General features: G+C 46.6%; 1 protein-coding gene across 5 annotated transcripts in view; it reads left to right on the top strand.

The window, feature by feature from the left end:
• Positions 1 to 21,067, top strand: part of TMEM231 (transmembrane protein 231) — an 86,500-nt gene that overhangs the window by 56,433 nt on the left and 9,000 nt on the right. For 2 of the 5 annotated variants that reach the window (XM_067717839.1, XM_067717840.1), the window contains 3 exons: positions 6,793 to 7,089; positions 7,401 to 7,425; positions 20,274 to 20,349. In XM_067717839.1, the coding sequence (XP_067573940.1) occupies positions 6,793 to 7,089; positions 7,401 to 7,425; positions 20,274 to 20,349 (398 nt within the window). Of the gene's footprint in view, positions 1 to 507; positions 590 to 2,305; positions 2,412 to 2,772; positions 5,150 to 6,792; positions 7,090 to 7,400; positions 7,426 to 20,273; positions 20,350 to 21,067 lie in introns of those variants that run through there. The other 3 variants (XM_067717842.1, XM_067717841.1, XM_067717843.1) reach the window with 3 other exon arrangements.

Genomic DNA, 21,067 nt, shown 5'->3' with positions numbered 1-21,067 from the left:
TAGAAAGGGGTATTTTATAAATAGCTTTTAACGTGTAGAAGGTGTAAAAGGTGGATATCGACCCCTTGTTTCCATCCCTGCAAAAAGAAAGACTGAGAGTAAATGACTTAAATTGTTGCAAAGGAGTTCATTCATCCTTGAAGAAAAGATTATCAATACTGGAATGGGCCACCAAGCAAAAGAGGGTTGTCTCTGAGGTCAGCCTGGGTGGGCAGGAGGGTAGAAAAACAAGAGGGGAGGGATTCCCTGGTGGCGCAGTGGTTGAGAGTCCGCCTGCTGATGCAGGGGACACGGGTTCGTGCCCCGGTCCGGGAAGATCCCACATGCCGCGGAGCGGCTGGGCCCGTGAGCCATGGCCGCTGAGCCTGCGCGTCCGGAGCCTGTGCTCCGCAACGGGAGAGGCCACAACAGTGAGAGGCCCGCGTACTGAAAAAAAAAAAAAAAACACCAGGAAAAACCAGAGGGGAAGCCGCTTGAGTGCTCACATCACATCCTCCTGTCTCCCAGGTATCTGTAATCAACGGGACCAGCCCTTTTGCCCGTGACTACGACCTCACACACATTGTTGCTGCCTATCAGGAGAGGAACGGTGAGTCATGGGGAGAGTTCATTCAGCTGCTTCTCAAGGACTTTGCAGGTTAATGGCGTTATTGGAGAGAAACAGAATTAGAGCCCACGTCATATGAAAGTATCAAAACCAGTGAATGCTTGGGACTTCCCTGGTGACGCAGTGGTTAAGGATCCGCCTGCAAATGCAGGGGACACGGGTTTGAGCCCTGATCCGGGAAGATCCCACATGAGGCGGAGCAACTAAGCCCGTGCGCCACAACTACTGAGCCTGCACTCTAGAGCCTGCAAGCCACAACTACTGAGCCTGCGTGCCACAACTACTGAAGCTCTCGCACCTAGAGCCCATGCTTCGCAACAAGAGAAGCCACCACAATGAGAAGCCCACACACCACAACGGAGAATATCCCCTGCTCGCTGCAACTAGAGAGAGCCCTTGCACAGCAATGAAGACCCAATACAGCCATAAATAAATAAATACATTTATTTATTAAAAACAAAACAGTGAATCCTCAGTTATGGAAGGTGAACAGGTTGCTCAGGGTTTGTCCTTTTTCGCCTGATCTAAAGACCCACACGCTAACCATCCCCTCCACTGCTCCTATGGTCTGGCAGGTTAGTGCCAGTTAACTGCCATATGTATCCCACCGCTGACTTGATGGGTTTATATGTATAGATATGTGAGTTCCTCCCCACACCATACCTGTAAAAGAAGCCAAAGACAAGTTGCTGTCCATAGTTTTCAGATGGAAATAGGGACTGTGCATGACTCACCCCATGTCAGCAGCTGCAGTAGGAGAAAGCACCCAAGGTTCTAGCTGGAAGGCCGAGGGTATCCATCCCTTTCAAGAGGTGGGCTCTCAGGCTGTCCCTGAGTGTGTGCTTGACTCAGCACATCTGGCTGCTTGGTGGTCTGAGGTTTTCTCTAAAGGCATCTAAAGCATTACTTGGCAACCAGACATCATAGATACTATACAGAGACATTTAACAAGTGAGGGAACTGCAATTCCAGTATTTCTTTCTGATTTTATGTAATACCCTAGCAGCATTATTCCAAAAATAAAGAATTTTAGAACACAAAAACGTTTATCTACAAATCAACTTTTCTTTCTTAATTCCTTCCAGTCTTTGTACATGTGTAGATTTTTTTATACAGCTTCTATCATAGTTTATTATTTATTTATTTTGGCTGCACCGGGTCTTAGTTGCTGCATGCAGGATCTTTTTTTTTTTTTTTAGTTGCAGCATGCGGACTTCTTAGTTGCGGCATGCATGTGGGATCTAGTTCCCCGACCAGGGATCTAACCCAGGCCCCCTGCATTGGGAGCACGGAGTCCTCCCCACTGGACCACACGGGAAGTCCCAGCTCCTATCATAGTTTAGAGACACTTTATGATCTGTCTTCTCTTTTGTACTTTGTAATATAAATATTTTCCCACACTGCTACAAAGTTCTAATTGGTTTTCTTTTCAGAGGTAGCATAGTATTCTTTTGCTTAGCCGTTCAACAATTGTAGAACACATAGACTGTTTCCAAGTTTTTAACTTATTTTAACAAGTATTTTAACAAATAATATGTGAGCAACTTTGAACATTCAGTTTCTCTTTCCTTTTGAATTATTTCTTTGCTATGAGTTCTGAAGTGCAGAATTTGCCTGAGAGGTCAGAGTATTTTTATAGCCCTCAATATTTTATTGCCGAAGAGAGTGTTCATGGATTAACTCCCCATTGTGTTGCAGTAACCACCATCCTGACTGACCCCAACCCCATCTGGCTGGTGGGAAGGGCTGCAGAAGCTCCATTTGTCATTAATGCTGTCATCCGATACCCCATGGAAGTCATCTCATATCCTTTCTGTTAAAGGGCCAACAGTAGCTGGGTTTCAAAAAAGGAAAGGATTCCTCAGATGTCCCAGGAAGGAACAGATGTGGGAAGCCTCAGACTGGAAATTGCTGCATTTGTAGCCCCCACGCAAATGACTGTCTGTCTGCAGTTCATACAGGAAAAAATATTCATTTCCTGTTCATATTTCTTCTTGAGTAATTCTTCTAGATCAGAATCATCCATATTTATATTTTAATAATCTTTTATTATCTCTTTTATCTTAAGGGTATTTGAAACATTTTTGCCATTTTCTGTCTAAACTAACCCTTTGGTTTAACATTTCCTTAGAAAATGTCATCTGTGATTCCTTAACTGTTTGTACTTATCTACCAGGATTCTGGGAAATGATAAAGTTTGCTTGGATCCAGTATGTCAGTATCCTACTTATCTTCCTCTGGGTATTTGAAAGAATCAAAAGATTTGTGTTTCAAAATCAGGTGGTGACCACAATCCCTGTAACAGCAGTGCCCCAGGGAGAACTGTATAAGGAGCATTTATCTTAAGAAGACCCTGTCTGAAAACTCTAAGCTACCTCACTGTTGTCTTCTGAGGACTGTCATCTTACGAAATTTCTGAAAAGAGCCTATGGACACTTGCCCAACTTGCCCACGTGTGTGCTTTTCCTATCAGAGACAAAGAACATTCCTTTCTAATTTCCCTCTACACAAATTCTATATTTTCCACGCGCCTACAAAAATAATCACGGACTAGTTTGTGGAAATGTTTCTGAGGGTTCCTGAAGGCTATAATTTGCTTTTGTTTTTTGTCTCTGACTTGAATTTCAGGAGAAAACTACAGTCAGTTCAGAGAGCTTGGAAAGAGTCCCATCTCTGGTCAAGCAAAGACTTTTCCTCTCTTGAACTGAGAAACATGCTATGTATTTCTTCCCCCTATTGTAAACCACGTTTTACTCTTTTCAGGGCTCTCTGGTGATAGATATGCAAATCATCAGCACTTTCCACTCCTGGGCATCTAAATTTCCCATTCAGAGCTGATTTCCAGCACTGAGAGGCCTTTAACTGGAGATCTGGAGAGTGAGAAAGGGAGAGCTCCAGAGCACATGTGTGCACGTGCGGGAGGGTGGGCGACTTGAGGACACTGGGACCATCCATCCACCTGCCCCGAGTCTAACAGACAGTCATCTGTCGGTGGCTCAGCTGAACAGCCCTTTATCCCTGCCCTGCTGTGGCTGGCTCTTTGCCCTCTGTCTGGGCCCCTGGAATAGCAGGCTGCAGTCAGAAGTGCTGTTCCTTTCACAAGCCCCTCAGCAACAGTGGGGGAAGTAAGGAGTGTAACAACAGGTTCTTTCTCTTTGGCCCTCACCCAACACCCTGGACGCTTGCCACTCCTTCTCCTTGACAGCCCTCCCCCTTCTTGAAAAGGACATGGGTGACAGAGGAGCTGTTGTTGGTATTGGCTCCCACTGCCTGACAACCACAGAGTTTACTTGGAGGGCTAGCGGGAAGCCCAGCTACTTGTGTTTCCCTCGACTAAGGAACAGGGTGCCCATCAGAGTGGGCCACTTTGGAGAGGACACACAAGGAGCAGGGAGGGGATAAAGAGGATGCTAGCCCAGGCAGCCCAATCGGGGCCTGGCCTTTAGCAGAATGACACGCAGTCCAGCCAGATTACCCTCATGACTAAGTGAGTGTCTGCCGAAGAGACCGCTGGAATGGGCCTCTGTTGCAGAGAATTCTCCATTCTCGCCCTAAGGACACCTGGACCTGCTTTATGATACCGAGATATCACTGGCACTGGAAGGACATGCCCTCTGTGATCCACGCTTCACTCCCATCCACACACACACTCCTGAGTGCATGCCTCAGTTTACCCTGGAGACTCAGTTTTTATTTCCAAAGCACCTTTTCATTCAGGCTGACCAAAATAAGAGTTTTGGAAACAAACCTGTTTTGAAGTATCCAAGCACAAAAATATCCTAATATCGACCCCTCTGCTTTTTCTTTTAATATTTTGGGCTGTTTATATGCCTAAAGTTTTTTTCTTGAGATTTAAATTAAAAATGGTTTCTGGTTTGAATCACCAAAAGGTGATGAGTATGGAAAGATAGCTGAAGATGTGTATAAACATGGCTTTGCATTTTATTACATTATTTTCATGCAAAATGTGTATAGAGAACCATGATGTTTTGTAACTTTATAATTAAAATGTTCAAACTGGAAGGTTGCATGTGGCTCTTTAGAGGGAGAGTATTTGGAAAGGGGAGGATGGGGAGGGCAGAGGTTGTGCACACTTCTTGGGGTTACTCACCAGCAGCCTTGCTTTGCCAGGGCTCTGCCCAAAAACCTTGGAGCTTTTGTTAGCTCTTCGCAAAACTCTTGTGGCCCTGCCCCAAGTAAATGCGAATTTTTGGTGAACTCCACATGGCGTGTGGAAACCACAGGCTGGAAAATTACAACTGCGTCTGGTGAACATTAGATTATTTACAGATCAGATGTTGGTAGTTTCTGAACCTGAATCACACCTTATAGCTGAAAGAGGGGAAAAATGGAAATATACAGGATATTATTAATTGGACTGTAACCCATCACTACATCATGGTTTGAGACAATTAATATTTGGCAGGGGGGAATCCCTTATTTTGCCAAATGATTTTCCAGTTTCTGTTTGAATCAGGTGAGGTCCCATCATGTAAGATTGATAAAACAATTAATAAAGCTTTCTTCCTTTCTCTTCATGTTCATGCTTTGTAAAAGAAGTTTTGGTTCTTTGTGACCACATAAGTTCTAAATGCCTATTGGGGGAAATGTGTAATTACAGAAACCTAAAGAAAATAAGTTGTCTGTAAATTGCTCCCTAGAAGTTATCACTGTTGGCTTTCTGATACACATCTTTTTAATCTTTTGTTTCTAACATTTTTTGCTATCATAAACAACACGTCTATGAACCTTGCTTATAAATCCTTTTTGCTAGTTTATTTTCTTTAGATCCTAGAAAGAAATTATGAATTCAAAAGCTTATGATGTTCTCAGGGATTTTTTTTTAATATATTTACTTTATGTATTTATTTTTGGCTGTGTTAGGTCTTTGTTGCTATGCGGGTCTCCTTGTGGTGAGCGGGGGCTACTCTTCGTTGCAGTGCTCGGGCTTCTCATTGCGGTGGCTTCTCTTGTTGCGGAGCACGGGCTCTAGGTGCGCGGACTTCAGTAGTTGTGGCTTGCCGGCTCTAGAGTACAGGCTCAGTAGTTGTGGCCCAGGGGCTTAGTTGCTCCGCAGCATGTGGGCTCTTCCCTGACCAGGGCTCGAACTCATGTCCCCTGCATTGGCAGGCAGATTCTTAACCACTGCACCACCAGGGAAGCCCGTTCATAAGGATTTTAATTCATCTTGCCAAACCGCATCCTGGAAAGAATGCACTAATTTATACTTCCAGCGGCAGAGATTTCTTTTAGATCCCACAGCGGATTACAAGAGGTCAGAATTCTCTTTCTTTTTCAGGTGCTTGGACTCTGCTCCGTTATTTGTAGGAGGAAATAGCATCTTTATTTATTGAAACATACCCTGTATTTATCGGGACCTGCTATCAAGTTGAGGCTAGAGCAGGGAGGGGACAGAAAGAGGGGGCACAGCCAGCTGCAGGCCTAGCTCCTGAGGGCCACCTGGTGTCCCGGCCCCCAGCTCGGCTACTACCCGGGGAGGCCGCGCGGATCCGCCTGGCATCAAGGTGCCTGGGGCTTGGTTTAGGGCTGAGGCTGGGGGCTTGGGAAGCGGTTTGGATTCCAAGTCCTTTCGCTGTGAGGATGCCACCGAGAAGGAGGAGGGGCAAAATTAAGATTCGATTTCCTTCACAAGGGCCTTTTGTGTTCCCAGTAGCCTCCCTTCTCTGGGGATTGGAGGGGGAAGACAACTTTTTGGTCAATTAGTGGGATGAGAGCTGACTCTGCGAGCGCCCTCTGACATCCTTGGCCAAGCCGGGCGCCCCCGGCAGCCCCCCGGGCCCACCTGTGCCCTCCTTCCCCGGGGCTCGCCCGCCCCCGCCGCTGGACGGCCGCCCCTCCCCCGAGGCGTGGCCCCTCCGCCCGAGGTGGGCAGGGTAGCCGGAGCCGGGGGCCAACCGGCTTTTTCCTTCCTTCCCTCCCGCTCCGGCTCCCGCCCGCCGGCTCCGGGACCGCAGCCACGTCTGAAAGCGCCTCATTGTGCGCGCTCCGCTCGGGCCGGCAGCGCAGAGCAGCGCCGCGGGCCTCCGGCGGCCGCCCAGGTAGCGCGGGGCGCGGGGCCGGGCACCCAGGGGGCTCCGGGGCAGGAGGACCCGAGTCTGTTTCTTGTCCTTGCCCCGGGTCTGCTCCGCCAACATCGCATTCTTACGACACCTCTCTTTTTTCAGGGGGAATCCTGCCCTGTTTGCTGGTTCCCGCCGCCTTGGGTCTCCAGGTGCCTCCAATATCTTAGTATCCGCTTCTCAAGTCCATGCCTCCTGGAGCCCTCTCCCCGGTGTCACTGGGTACCCCTTCATAGCCTTGGGACCCTGCGGAACAAATCAGCCGCAGCGGACTCCCCCGGCGAGGAGACAGAGCGGCTGTGGAGAGGAGCTTGGAAAAGACGTCCAGGAGCCTTTGCTGAAACTGGGGCCAGAGGCGTCTGCCTCCCGCCGCGCCAGTCGGGCTGGGACGCCTCGCTTGGGGTACGTTGGTTCGTCCTCTCTCCGCTCGGGATGCCCACACCCTGCGCGGCCTGGGCCTAAGCCAGTGTGGCACAACTGGGAAGGCCCTGATCTTGCGGCCGGGTCGGCTGTGCGAGTTGGAGCTGAGGGTGGTGGTTGTGGTTTTATCAGAACGTGAAAAGAGCATCCCCGCCCCGAGTGCGGGTTGGAAAGTGTCTTCCTGGGGCTTCAGCTGACCAGGAGATCACTGCTTGGGGATCCCTTGTCTCTTGAAATTTGAGTTTCAAAGGGTATGGCTTTAATCTAGAAAATTCTCCGAGGGCTTTTTCCAGGGAACTCTGGAGGAAAAGCAGCTCGGTGAGTGAATTTGGAACCAGATCCAACTGAATGTGAGTCTGGCGGCCCCTGCTTCTCGCTGCTGGGTCTTGGGCAGCAATAGAGACCTCTCTCGGCCTCAGCGTAGGTGCCCAGCAAATGTTAACTCTCTTTCCTCTTCCCTCTTGTACTGGAGGCATGAGGATGGGAAAACTGAGGCCTCAAGAGCAGAAAGGACTTGGCTGAGGTGAAGCCATGAGCGAGTGAACCAAGTACCAGAGCATAAGAGCTTGCTGCTCAGGGAGCGTTGGCTATGCTAAGGGTTGGATTGTTCCATTTACTCCTCCCGGACCCGTGTGGTAGGCGCTGTTAGAGCCTCGTTTACAACGGAGCCAACTGAAGCACAGAGAGGTTAGGAGTGACCTGCTCAAAGTCACACATCTCACTGGTGGTAGAGCGAGATTTTAACCCAATCTGGCTTCAGGAGCCAGGCTTTTAGCCATTATTCACTGTCTTCTGTTTTGTATGTAATGCCCCTGCCTAGGCTTGCCACTTTCTGCGGCTAGGGTGCTAGGGTCACTTGGACCTGGTTAGGCTATTGTCCTTGAGCTTTGCTTATGAAAAGGCTTTCCCTTGGATTCACAGAATATAGTTGTGACCCAGGATTTGGGAGATTCCTGAACAAATACTTATAAGTGTACTATGTGCCAGACATTGTTCTGAGTGCTTTATAAATATTAATTCATTTACTCTTCAAATCAAGCCCATGAGTTAGGTTATATTATTTCCCCTATTTATAGATTTTTCTTAAAAAGGCACAGAGAGGTTAAGTCACTTGCCCAAGATCACACAGTAAGTGATCAAGTGGAGTTCACACTCTTAGCACCTGTGCTGCTCCTACGCCCTCTAATGAGATAGGGTCCCACTTCTAGTCTAGTAAGGGGAGTTAGGTACAAAAATGCATGAACAAGAGTATTCTGGGTGGTGATAGTAGCATTAACAATGATTTCCCCATATCACCTAATACTCAGTCCACATTAAAATTTCTCTGATTACCTCACAGATATCTTCTTGCACTGGGTTTGTTCGAATCAGAATCCAAACAAGGTCCACATGTTGTCTTTGGCTGTTTTGTGTTTTGAGTTGTTTTCTTCTAAAACAGTCCCTTCCTTTTTTCATTTTATGTCATTGACTTGTAAGAATGATCTACTTTTTAAAAATAAATGAATCAAAATAAGAGATTAAAAAATAAACCAGAGGACACTCCAGACTATCCCTGTATATATAAGAGAGCTCAGTCCACACCTGGGGGAACACAAAGGAATGTGCAAAACATGCACCCTCTACACCCATTCCCTGTGTGTGTTACTGCAGAGAAGAGGTGGGTGCCCCATACTTTAGGGTACTTCAGCCATCAGGTGCTGTGATTTAGACCAACTTAGGTGCTGTGTAAGGTGTGCTTTGAGAATCCCCAAAGCTCAGAGCCAGGGAAAAGGGATTTATGCGTTGATATCTGCTCATCTGCTCTGAAATGCCCCCGGGGTGGCTCTGAGCCAAGGAGGCTTGAGGCTCCCTTCCCAGACTAATTTGATTTCATTTCCCAATAGATTCTTGCAGGCAGATCTGTTTTCTCCAGCAGCATCCGGGTGTGCAACTGTAGCCTCCCTGCCTCTGGCTGATGCCACACAGCTGCTCCTCGGGGCAGGCGCAGAGACGGCAGATGTGGCCAGGGCTTAGGGCCAGGCACGTCTCCTGCCACAGCCTGGCCCAGCCCACAGCCCTGAGGCTGAGTGTGGGCTGGGGGCCCTTGACCAGCCCCTCAGGTAGTTCCTTCCCATGCCCCTCTCCTCTGGCCACCTGGGTACTCAGGTCTGGTGAGAGATGGTTTGCAGGCACCTCTCTCCCTGCAATGAAAGCTGAAGTAGGCAAACTCCACCCATGCCTCCTTGAACCAGTGAAATAGAACTGATAATTTATGATTGACAAAGTAATAAAAGTCTCTTGGAGACCACCTGGAAAATGCAGCAAAGCAATAACGAGAAAAAAAATTACCTGTAATCTGGCCATAAAAAGATAGCCACTGATATTCAGCATGCATCCTTCTGGATTTCTTTCTATACATAGTCATGACTTTTGTTTTTTAATGACAGCTTTATTGAGATATAATTCACATAATTTAAAGTTCACCCTTTTAAAGTTTCCAATTCACTGGTTTACAGTAGATTCAGTGTTGTGTGTTAATCACCTCAAGGTTCATCCATGTTGTAGCACGTATCAGTATTCATTTTATTGCCAGATAATATTCAATTATATGGGTACACCCCATTTTGTTTATCCATTCGTTGATTGATGGACACGTAGGATGTTTCCACTTTGGGGCTATTATGATTAATGCTGCTGTGAAAGTTCATGAAGAAGTTTTTGTGTGGATATATGTTTTCAGTTCTCTTGGATTTATGGGATTGTAGAGTGGAATCACTGGATCACATGGTAGCTCTATGATTATCTGAGGGACTACCTGTTTTCCACAGCAACTGCATCATTTTACATTCCCACCAGCAGCATATGAGGGCTCCAGTTCTACCATGTTCTCAGTAACACTTGCTATTATTCGTCTTTTCTCTTATAGTCAACCTAGTGGATGGGTATCTCATTGTAGTTTTTTTTTTTTTTTTTTTTTTGCGGAACGCGGGCCTCTCACTGTTGTGGCCTCTCCCGTTGCGGAGCACAGGCTCCGGACGCGCAGGCTCAGCGGTCATGGCTCACGGGCCCAGCCGCTCCATGGCATGTGGGATCTTCCCAGACCGGGGCACAAACCCATGTCCTCTGCGTAGGCAGGCGGACTCTCAAGCACTGCGCCACCAGGGAAGCCCATCCTTTCAGTTTCTTGATGGTGTTCTTTGATGTTCATGTATTTTTAACACAATTGGATGTTTTGTTGTGTTTTTTCCACCTGATATTATATAGTGAAGTGCTCTAAAGTTAGACAGTTGGGGTTCATATTCTGACTTTGCTGCTGTGTGGGTCCTTTAGGCAAGTTCATAAATCTTTCTAAGCCTCAGTTTCCTCTTCTGTAAAATAGGGATGAGCATCAGATGCACTTCATAGGGTTGTTGTGGGGTAATCCTGATTTTATAATCAGAAGATGGGTGGGAAAGGCTTGGCATATAGGAAGCCCTCAACAGGTAGTATTAACTGGTGTTCCATGTTTCCCACTCCACTGTAGACACCCATCTTTCTCCTCCTCTCTCTCCCCTTTTCTCCCTTACTGCTTTTCCCTTGTCTCTTGTTTTTCTTTTCTCTTTCCCTCTTCGTCTCTCCTCCTCTTTCTTGCCCTCCTTGTCAGCCTTCTCCGTAACAGATGCCTTGGCCTCCACTACAGCTGGTTTGCCTACAGGGATAGCCCTTGACGCCTAGAGTCCACGCATCCCTCATCCGGAATCTCTTTTCTTTAGCCTTTGGGATTCCTGAACAGGGATGGCCTCCAGCTGATGCCAAAATGAGATAGATCTGAGCCAGGGATTTGTACCTAGTATTACCTTTCACTCCCTTAGATTCTGTGCCAGGGCTGGGAGAGGCTGGTGACCAGAGGAGCTGCTGAGTCAAGGGCCGGCAGAGCAGAGCTACAAGTGAGTGCTGCCCGGAGAGCTGGATCCCTGGGCTCCCGCTCGGGCCCTGCTGTGGCAAAGCCTCCCCTGTCCTGTAGCTCAGTGTTCCCATCTGCACATCAGGTAGGACAATAGCACCTTCCTGTGTCTCTCAGGACAAGAATTAGTCAGGGATGGTTAGAAGCTATCAAAACTTTAAGATGCTCAGCAGAAAGAAATACAGGACAAGTGGGGAGTTACTCCCTTTGGATTTGGATAACAGAGGACCTGATATCAATTCAGCAAATATTTATTTTTATTTTGTTTATTTATTTATTTATTTTTGGCTGCGTTGGGTCTTCGTTGCTGCGCATGAGCTTTCTCTAGTTGCGGGGAGCGGGGGCTACTCTTCCGCTGTGGTGCGCGGGCTTCTCATTGTGGTGGCTTCTCTTGTGGCGGAGCACAGGCTCTAGGTGTGCGGGCTCAGTAGTTGTGGCTTGTGGGCTGTAGAGTGCAGACTCAGCAGTTGTGACACACGGGCTTAGTTGCTCCAAGTCATGTGGGATCTTCCTGGACCAGGGCTCAAACCCATGTCCCCTGCGTTGGCAGGCGGATTCTTAACCATTGCGCCACCAGGGAAGCCCCAGCAAATACTTATTAATATCATCGACTCACTCACGCTTTGGGACAATCCCTGACATGACACTTAACTATCTTACCAGATTCTTTTTTTTTTGTTTTTTTTTTCCGGTACGCAGGCCTCTCACTGTTGTGGCCTCTCAACAGTTGTGGAGCACAGGCTCCGGACGTGCAGGCTCAGTGGCCATGGCTCACGGGCCCAGCCGCTCCATGGCATGTGGGATCTTCCCAGACCGGGACACAAACCCGTGTCCCCTGCATCAGCAGGTGGACTCTCAACCACCGCTCCACCAGGGAAGCCCCGTCAGGCAGGATTCTTAACTTTTTTTGTAAAGCAATCCAGTGATTTTAGTGTTAGGTTGTTTTTTGTTTGGAAAAAATAAGAGGTTACTTCACAGTCTGCTTCCTGAAATGTGGCGTCAGGGTTAAATAGCTGGGTCATTTTTTTTTTAATTTTTTTTTTTATTTTTGTGGCTACGGTGGGTCTTCATTGCTGCACACAGGCTTTTCTCTAGTTGCGGTGAGCAGGGGCTACTCTTCGTTGCGGTGCGCGGGCTTCTCATTGTGGTGGCTTCTCTTGTTGCGGAGCACAGGCTCTAGGCACGTGGGCTTCAGTAGTTGTGGCGCATGGGTTCAGTTGCTCCGCGGCATGTGGGATCTTCCCGGACCAGGGCTCGAACCCATGTCCCCTGCATTGGCAGGCAGATTCTTAACCACTGCGCCACCAGGGAAGCCCCTGGATCATTTTTTTTTTTAATTGATCCCATTCTTTGAAAGCCTTATAGTTTGTAGGCACTGAATTTATGACTATACAGCTAGTGTTTCTGAAAGGACAGGAATTAAAAAGCTGCAGTGACCTCCCACCAGTGCAGGACCAGTTCCATATTCTCCCATGTGCCAATGGGCAACGTGTCTTAGTGGCCTGAATACACAGGATCCCAGCTCTCTACTATGGGAGACCTAATCTTGCTGGTCTTGGATACAAAACAAGGTCTCCAGGCCTTTTGATAAAATTAATTAGCATTTCTCTCTGCCTTATCTTGTTAATTGAGATTTTACAGGCTATCATATTGGCCATTATTATAGAAAGCAGGACAGAGCGCTTTTCCTTCCTCTCAGTCCCTTTTCCTTCCCTCCAAATTACTGTATTTATGGAAACAATATGCTTCAGTAAGTAGGACACTTTCCTCTTTTTTTTTTTTGGCTGCGTGACTTGTGGAATCTTAGTTCCATGACCAGGGGTTGAACCCGGAACCCGGGCCCTCGGTAATGAAAGCACCCAGTCCTAACCACTTCCCTAACCAGGGAAGTCGCGACACTTTCCTCTTCACATACTTCTTACTGAACCAAATCTGTTTCACATTCCTTGAGGCAGGTATTGTTTCTCTAATTATAATTTTACATAAATGATGTTCTATGTATAGTGAGGGCGAGGGAATAAAAGAGGTTTGGGGAAATTCAAGGAGCAGTTCTGGGTAGATTGTATAGAATAGGGCAAGTACAAGTTGAAAATCCTCGGCTGTGGCCCTGTCAGCAGTGTCTAGCTGTGTGAGATCCAGGAAAGCATGTATCACTAGGTTTTGCTTTCTTTAACAGAAAATCTGCAATGAATGGGACTGGGTTCAATGGGATGATTTCTTTCTTTTCTTTTTCTTGAGACACTGTACGTACAGCCCGTTCGGCCTTCCTTCAGATCCTTGAACATGAAATGCTTCTTCTCAGAGCCTTTAGAGATGCTGCTTCAGCTGACTACTCCCAAACCCTTCTCTCTGCCCGTTCCTCACACAGCCCTTCCCATGGTTAATCCCTACTCATCCATCAGCAGGTGCTTCCTAAGGAGAGATTTCCCTACTCGCCCTTAGCTAAGGGCTCCCATAGCACTGTCCTTCCCCTCCATTACACTTATTATGCTTGTGGTTAAATGATCACTTGTTTCATGGTGACCTTCTCAGCTAGAAATTAAGCTGAAGGCAGTGGCCACATGTCGATATTTAGTTTCATACTTTGCACATAATAGTCATGTAATAAATGTTTACAGAATGAAGTAGTATATGTAAATACACTAAAGAATTTCATATAAAATTTCAGGACATTTACAGATTTTCCCGTATCTATATACTTTACTTTTTCTTTTAGGTCCTATATATATTTTTTTTTCCTTTTTTTTTTAAATTTTGGCCATGCCGGGTCTTAGTTACAGCACGTGGGCTCTTAGTTGCAGCATGCAGACTCTTGGTCGCAGCATGCATGCAGGATCTAGTTCCCCAACCAGGGATCGAACCTGGGCCCCTTGCATTGGGAGCACAGAGTCTTACCCACTGGACCACCAGGGAAGTCCCGTAGGTCCCATGTACTTTAAATTTATTTATTTATTTATTTATTTATTTATTTTTATTAAAGTACAGTTGATTTACAATGTTTCAGGTATACAGCAAAGTGATTCAATTATATATATATTATATATATTCAGTTATATATATATATAGTAGGTTATTATAAGATATTCCCCGTGCTATACAGTAGGTCCTTGTTATTTATCTATTTTATATATAGTTGTGTATATCTGTTAATCCCAAATTCCTAATTTATCCCCCCCCTTCCCCCTGGTAACTGTAAGTTTATTTTCTATGTCTGTGAGTCTATTTCTGTTTTGTAAATAAGTTCATTTGTATCATTTTTTTAGATTCCACATATAAGTGATATCATATGGTATTTGTCTTTCACTGTCTGACTTACTTAGTATGATAATCTCTAGGCCCATCCATGTTGCTGCAAATAGCATTATTTTATTCTTTTTTATAGCTGGGTAATAGTCCATTGCATATATGTACCACATCTTCTGTATCCATTCATCTGTTGATGAGCATTTAGGTTGCTTCCATGTCTTGGCTAATGTAAATTATGCTGCTGTGAACACTGGGGTGGATGTATCTTTTTGAATTAGAGTTGTTGTCTTTTCGGATATATGCTCAGGAGTGGGACTGCTGGATCATATGGTAGCTCTATATTTAGTTTTTTGAGAAACCTCCATACTGTTCTCCATAGTGGCTGTACCAATTTACATTCCCACCAACAGTGTAGAAGCTTCCGAAAAGGAGAAAACTCCACACCCTCTCCAGCATTTATTATTTGTAGACTTTTTGATGATGGCCATTTTGACTGGTGTAAGGTGATACCTCACTGTAGTTTTGAGCTGCATTTCTCTAATAATTAGTAACGTTGAGCATCTTTTCACGGGCCTGTTGGCAATCTGTATGTCTTCTTTGGAGAAATGTCTATTTTAGGTCTTCTGCCCATTTTTTGATTGGGTTGTTTTTTGTTTTGATATTGAGCTGTTTATACATTTTGGAAATTAATCCCTTGTCAATTGCATTGTTTGCAAATATTTTCTCCCATTCTGTAGGTTGTCTTTTCGTTTGTTTTTTTTTAACATCTTTATTGGAGTATAATTGCTTTACAATGGTGTGTTAGTTTCTGCTTTATAACAAAGTGAATAAGCTATACATATACATATATCCCCATATCTCCTCCCTCTTGCGTCTCCCTCCTGTCTTTTTGTTTTATGATTTCCTTTGCTGAGCAAAAGCTTTTAAATTCAATTAGGTCCCATTTGTTTATTTTTGCTTTTGCTTGCAATACTCTAGGAGACAGATAAAAAAAATTGCTGCAGTTTACATCAGAGTGTTCTGCATATGTTTTTTTCTAGGAGTTTTTTTTTTATAATTTATTTTTTGGCTGCATTGGGTCTTTGTTGCTGCGCACAGGCTTTCTCTAGTTGCAGCGGGCAGGGGCTACTCTCCGTTGTGGTGGGCAGGGTTCTCATTGCAATGGCTTTCTTGTGGTGGAGCACGGGCTCTGGGCACGCAGGCTTCAGTAGTTGTGGCTCGTGGCCTCCAGAGTGCAGGCTCAGTAGTTGTGGCGCACGGACTTAGTTGCTCCGCGGCATGTGGGATCTTCCCGAACCAGGTATCAAACCCGTGTCCCCTGCATTGGCAGGAGGATTCTTAACCACTGTGCCACCAGGGAAGTCCTTTTCTAGGAGTTTTATAGTATTCAGTGTGACATTTAGGTCTTTAAAACATTTTGAGTTGATTTTTGTATATGGTGTTAGAGGTTTCTTAACTTTTTATTGAAATATACATGCAGATAAGAGCACAGTTCACATAAAAGTGACTTTTCACAAGTTGAACATGCTCATGTACTTAGTACCTCCATCAAGAAACAGGGCATAACCAGCCCCTAGAAGCTGTCTCTGCCCATGCTCCCTTACAGTTCTACCCTCAACCCATCCCACCAAGGGGATCCACTATCTAATCAGAACTCTTGGTTGTAAGTGACAGAAACTCAACTCATGCTGGCTTAAGCAAAAATGGAGTATTTACCCCAACTGAAAAGTACATGGGTGAATCTTGGCACTGCTGGATCTGGTGCCATCAGCTTGCTCATGGGTTCCCAGTCTTTCTTTTCTCTGCTCATTTCTCTCCTATATTGGCTTTATACCTAGGCAATTTCCCTCTTCCCTTCAGATCTGCAAAAATCCTGGGATTAGACTTGGGGCTGATGTCCGTTCCTAAGCCAGTCGCTGTGGCAGGGAGATAGTGTGTGGAATATACAGATGAACCAGGCTTGAGACACAGGACTCCCTAAGAACCAGGGGGTGGTGGGTCAGCCCTACCCAAACCACACATGCTTTATGTGGGTGAGGGGTGGTTCCTCAAAGAAAAATCTAGAGGCTGTTACCAAAAGAAAGGGAAATGGGTTCTGAATGAACACAGACAGCCCTGTCCAATGCACCTGTGCAGTACCAAGCCCACACTAGGTACCTGAGAACAGATGCTCCCTTGCAAAAACCCACCATCCCAACCCTCAAGTTGCTCACAGGCAAGAAGGAGAGGCAAAGTGTCACACAGGGCAGAACAGTGTGTGCCTGGAGAGAGGCAGGGATGAGGTGTCTTCAGAGATGCTGAGATGACTTCTGGTGGGACTCAGGGCTGGATACTCACAGTGGAGGGGTAGGAGAGCATGGAGCTTGCTGGAGGAACAGTAGTGATTCCAGATTATCTGAAATATAAGATGCTGGCTAGGAATAATGGGAAGTAAAGTTGGATAGCTGAAGGTTGCTGAGTAGGAGAATGGCATGATCAAATGTGGGGACTTCCCTGGCGGTCCAGTGGTTAAGACCCCACGCTTCCACTGCAAGGGGCATGGGTTCGATCCCGGGTTGGGGAACTAACTGCATGCCAAGCGGCTGGCTGAAAAAAAAAAAAAAAAAAAGGGATTTATTGTGAAATATCTTTTCCCAGCTATTTCACTCCCCTCCCAGGGGAAGCTAATATGGTCACTGTCTTGTATAAACTTCCAGGGATACCTAATGCTTATTCAAGCTCTGTGTATTATTTTGACAAAAGTAAATTTTTAAAATGCTTTATGACAAAAAATCTTCAGTGACTTGAGAAAGGCAACTCTGTAAGGTGGTCCTGGTTATCAGGGTAGGAAGAGGAATTTTATATTCCTTCAGTGGCCTCTTGCACTTTACTCCTACCCGTCTCCCTTGAAATATATAATTAATTTAAACATCATCATCATCACCGTCAAAGACTTTGCGGAAATTGGAGACAGGGCTGCCTCTGAGGTGGGCTTGGGGGGAGGCAAAGGGGACAGAGAACATCACTTCCTGTTGACTGAATGGCCCTTTGCTCTCTGATGTGGGGCTGTGTCTGCCGGAGGATGGGGCCCCTTTTCTAATTTTGACAAATAAAACCTGAGCCCACGACTCCCTCGCCTGTACCTTTCAAATTTTATGCCACCTCTTTGTATCACCTTTTCCAAAAATTAGACATATAATTAATATAGACCCACAAAAAATTAAAAAGAAAAGAATTCATATCAGAGGCAGATGGCCCTTCCAAGATGGGGGACTTCATTGAGCAAAGGCTTAGGAGAGGAGCCACCCAGAGTCCCACGCCTGGGGGTCTGGCACTTGGATTTAAACCCCTGCCCTGCCCATTACCAGCTGTGTATTCATGTCTCTGAGCCCCACTACCTCAATTAAAACAGACAGGGATAGTTTCTACCTCCTAGGGATTTGGGGAGAAGAAAATTCAATCATGAAGATGAAGTACCCATCACAGTGCCTGCCTGACATGTTCTTTGTAACTTGAACCCTGGGGCAGTTGGTGGGTGCGCTGAATATAAGGCATGTTCTCAGAAAACTCCCAGCTGAGACCTGGACTTCTCTGGACACTCTGCGTGGGTAGGATGTTTCCATCCCTTTTCTAGTTCTTGAGTTCCAATCACAGGATCAGATAACAGTTCCCGTATTGTGTGAGTCACTTAAGAAGACCCCTGGCATCCCTGGAGTGCATGTAACAAGCACCTTGGCCCGGGATCAAGATCCTCCTTACCCAGGGGAGGGCAGGGCTGGCTTGGGCAGCTGTGTTTGGGCCCAGGAATCAGGGTCCTGTGTTCTGCAGGGATCTCCCAGGGATGGGAGAGGCCAGCAGTCTATGACAGAAAGTGCCAGGAACTTAGAAGTCCTGGGTTGGGGTCCCAGCTTCCCTGCTGTCTCTCCAAGCCTTGGGCCCTTCGTCTAAAAAACTGAGATCATGATGCCCACCTCAGGGGCCGTTGAGTTAAATCACCTAGCACTTGAGGTAATTTATATCAGCAAATATGTGTTCGAGTTTCCTCCCTCTCCTGCACCCTGTTCTCAGGAAGCACGCCCTCGAGGAGAGGAGGTGACGTGTGCAGAGCAGGTGGGTGGCTGCTGTCCTCGTCTTCAATGTGATCCAGGAGTGGGCGAGGTATCCAGGAGGCAGTTCTGGACTCAGCAGGTGACAGAGCTGTTGGGCATCCTCCACCCGATCCTGCAGCCTCCTGATAAGGGGAAGAGGTAGATATGGGCTCTGCTCACGGTTTAGATGCCAGCTTCCCTCAGTGGTGAGGTGGACAGTGAAGGTGGCTTGGTGGGGAGCAAAAGGAAAGAGGAAAGAAACTTCCAGGTCCTTTCCTTCCAGATTGGCTCATCCTTGCGATCATTGCAGGAGCAGCAGTGCAAAGAAGAGAAAACTCTGGGGCCTCGGGGTGTGGGGGCTGGGCTCAGTGTTCCTTTCACTCTGTAGGACACTCTGAGGGACACTTTTTTTAATTATTATTTATTTTAACATCTTTATTAGAGTATAATTGCTTTACAATGGCGTGTCAGTTTCTGCTTTATAACAAAGTGAATCAGTTATACGTATATCCCCGTATCTCTTCCCTCTTGTGTCTCCCTCACACCCTCCCTATCCCACCCCTCTAGGTGGTCACAAACCACCTAGCTGATTCCCTGTGCTATGCGGCTGCTTCCCACTAGCTATCTATTTTACGTTTGGTAGTGTATATATGTCCGTGCCACTCTCTCACTTCATCCCAGCTTACCTTCCCCCTCCCCGTGTCCTCAAGTCCATTCTCTCATCTGCGTCTTTATTCCTGTCCTGCCCCTAGGTTCTTCTGACCATTTTCTTTTTTTTAGATTCCATATATATGTGTTAGCATATGGTATTTGTTTTTCTCTTTCTAACTTATTTCACTCTGTATGACAGTCTCTAGGTCCTTCCACCTCACTACAAATAACTCAGTTTCGTTCCACACTTTGTTTTTAAATTAATTTTTATTGGAGTATAGTTGGTTTACAATGTTGTGTTAGTTTCTGCTGTACAGCAAAGTGAATCAGTTATACGTATACATATATCCACTCTTTTTTAGATTCGATTTCCATATAGGTCACTACAGAATATTGAGTAGAGTTCCCTGTGCTATACAGTAGGTCCTTGTTAGTTATCTACTTTTTTTTTTTTTTTTTGCGGTACGCGGGCCTCTCACTGTCGTGGTCTCTCCCGTTGCGAAGCACAGGCTCCGGACTCGCAGGCTCAGCGGCCATGGCTCACGGGCCTAGCCGCTCCGCGGCATGTGGGATCTTCCCGGACCAGAGCACGAACCCGTGTCCCCTGCATTGGCAGGCGGACTCTCAACCACTGCGCCACCAGGGAAGCCCTAGTTATCTACTTTATATATAGTGTGTATACGTCAATCCCAATCTCCCAGTTTATCCCTCCCCCCCCCCCCGCCGGGAGGGTGACATTCTTAAGATCCACTGAAGGACTCAGGGGTGGTTGGGGGCTACAGGGGGCCTGGGAGAAGCTGGGATTCCAAGCGTAGGTGACCTCAGGGGTCTTATCTGGGTGGGGACTTCCCATGGTTCCTCCTCTCCAGACACAGCTGAACGCTACAACAGTAACACGGGGCGTGCATGGCACTTTACCAAGCCCTTTTGTCTTTGTAGCAGCATCTCTCACAAGAACCCTAAGGTCAAATGTTATCATCCCCGTTTTACAGAGGAAGATATTGAGTCTTGGAGTAGTTAAGTCATTTGCCCCAGGGTTCACAGCTTCTGAGTGGCATCAGAGGAACTCAAACCCAGCAGGAAAGACGGTTATTTCACTCCCATCTGGAAAAATGTATCCAGCTGCCTGCTGGTCTGGGCCCAGCTCCAGCCAGAGGCAGGACAGCTACACTCCCACCCGTGGGGAACTTTCTGTCAGTCTGGGAAAGCAGAGCCCTCCCAGTGTGCAGGGCCATCTCCTCCTGTGGGACTCTGACCCAGCTTCCCTCCTGCTTTCCCAGGCCCTGAAAAACCTCCAGGCATCTCCCATGGATCTGTGACCGAGGTGGGCAGCTCTCCCAGCAGCCCTGGACAGCAGTGAGTAACCTCAGCATGGAAAGGGGTCTGACTCTGCCCTCATCTCTCCCTTTCTCTGTCTCCATCCTACCTCTCCCTTAACTCGTTTCTTCTGCAAAATTACACGAATCCAGAAGGATATCCTCCCTTGGGAATCCTGCAGCACTTCACTCTCCATGGGTGAGAGCAACAGTTGCTGTTCTTTGTCTATATGTTTATTTTTAATAACAAAAGTTGTATCTGCTTGTTTAAAAAGTCAATGCAGAAGCACACTACGTAGAAAGTGCAAGTTTTCAGTTATGAGAAATGCCCCGCCCCTCCATGCTCATCCCAATACTCCAGAACCAGAATTAATCCCCTTTTTACAGAGGGATAAACTGAGTCACAGAGAGATGAAGCGTTTGGTCCAAGATCATAGGCTAGGAAGTGGCGGAGCCAGGGAGGGTTCTGCCAAATCACCCATCAAGCTATTTAGCTAAACTACCTACAACTTTTCCCCTAAAAGGAATTTTAAGTGAAAAGCAGGAATTCTGTTTTAAATATATTTCCCCCTCTGGATAGAAAGAAAAGGGGGCGTGGGGAGAGAAAGAGAGAAAAGGGAAAAAACACTGCCCCATAGTATTGTGCAACTGGCCTTTAGCTCTGTAAAGGCTGGATCATGGCTCATGTCTTAAAGTCACATTCCCGGAAGGGCGCCCAACTGAGACGGCCGTGGCCTTGGGAGGCCTCCACAGGTGGG

The sequence above is a fragment of the Pseudorca crassidens genome, chromosome 20 (genome assembly GCF_039906515.1).
Source record: "Pseudorca crassidens isolate mPseCra1 chromosome 20, mPseCra1.hap1, whole genome shotgun sequence".
Lineage (NCBI taxonomy): Eukaryota > Metazoa > Chordata > Mammalia > Artiodactyla > Delphinidae > Pseudorca > Pseudorca crassidens.
This window is presented reverse-complemented; position numbering and strand designations above follow the sequence as displayed.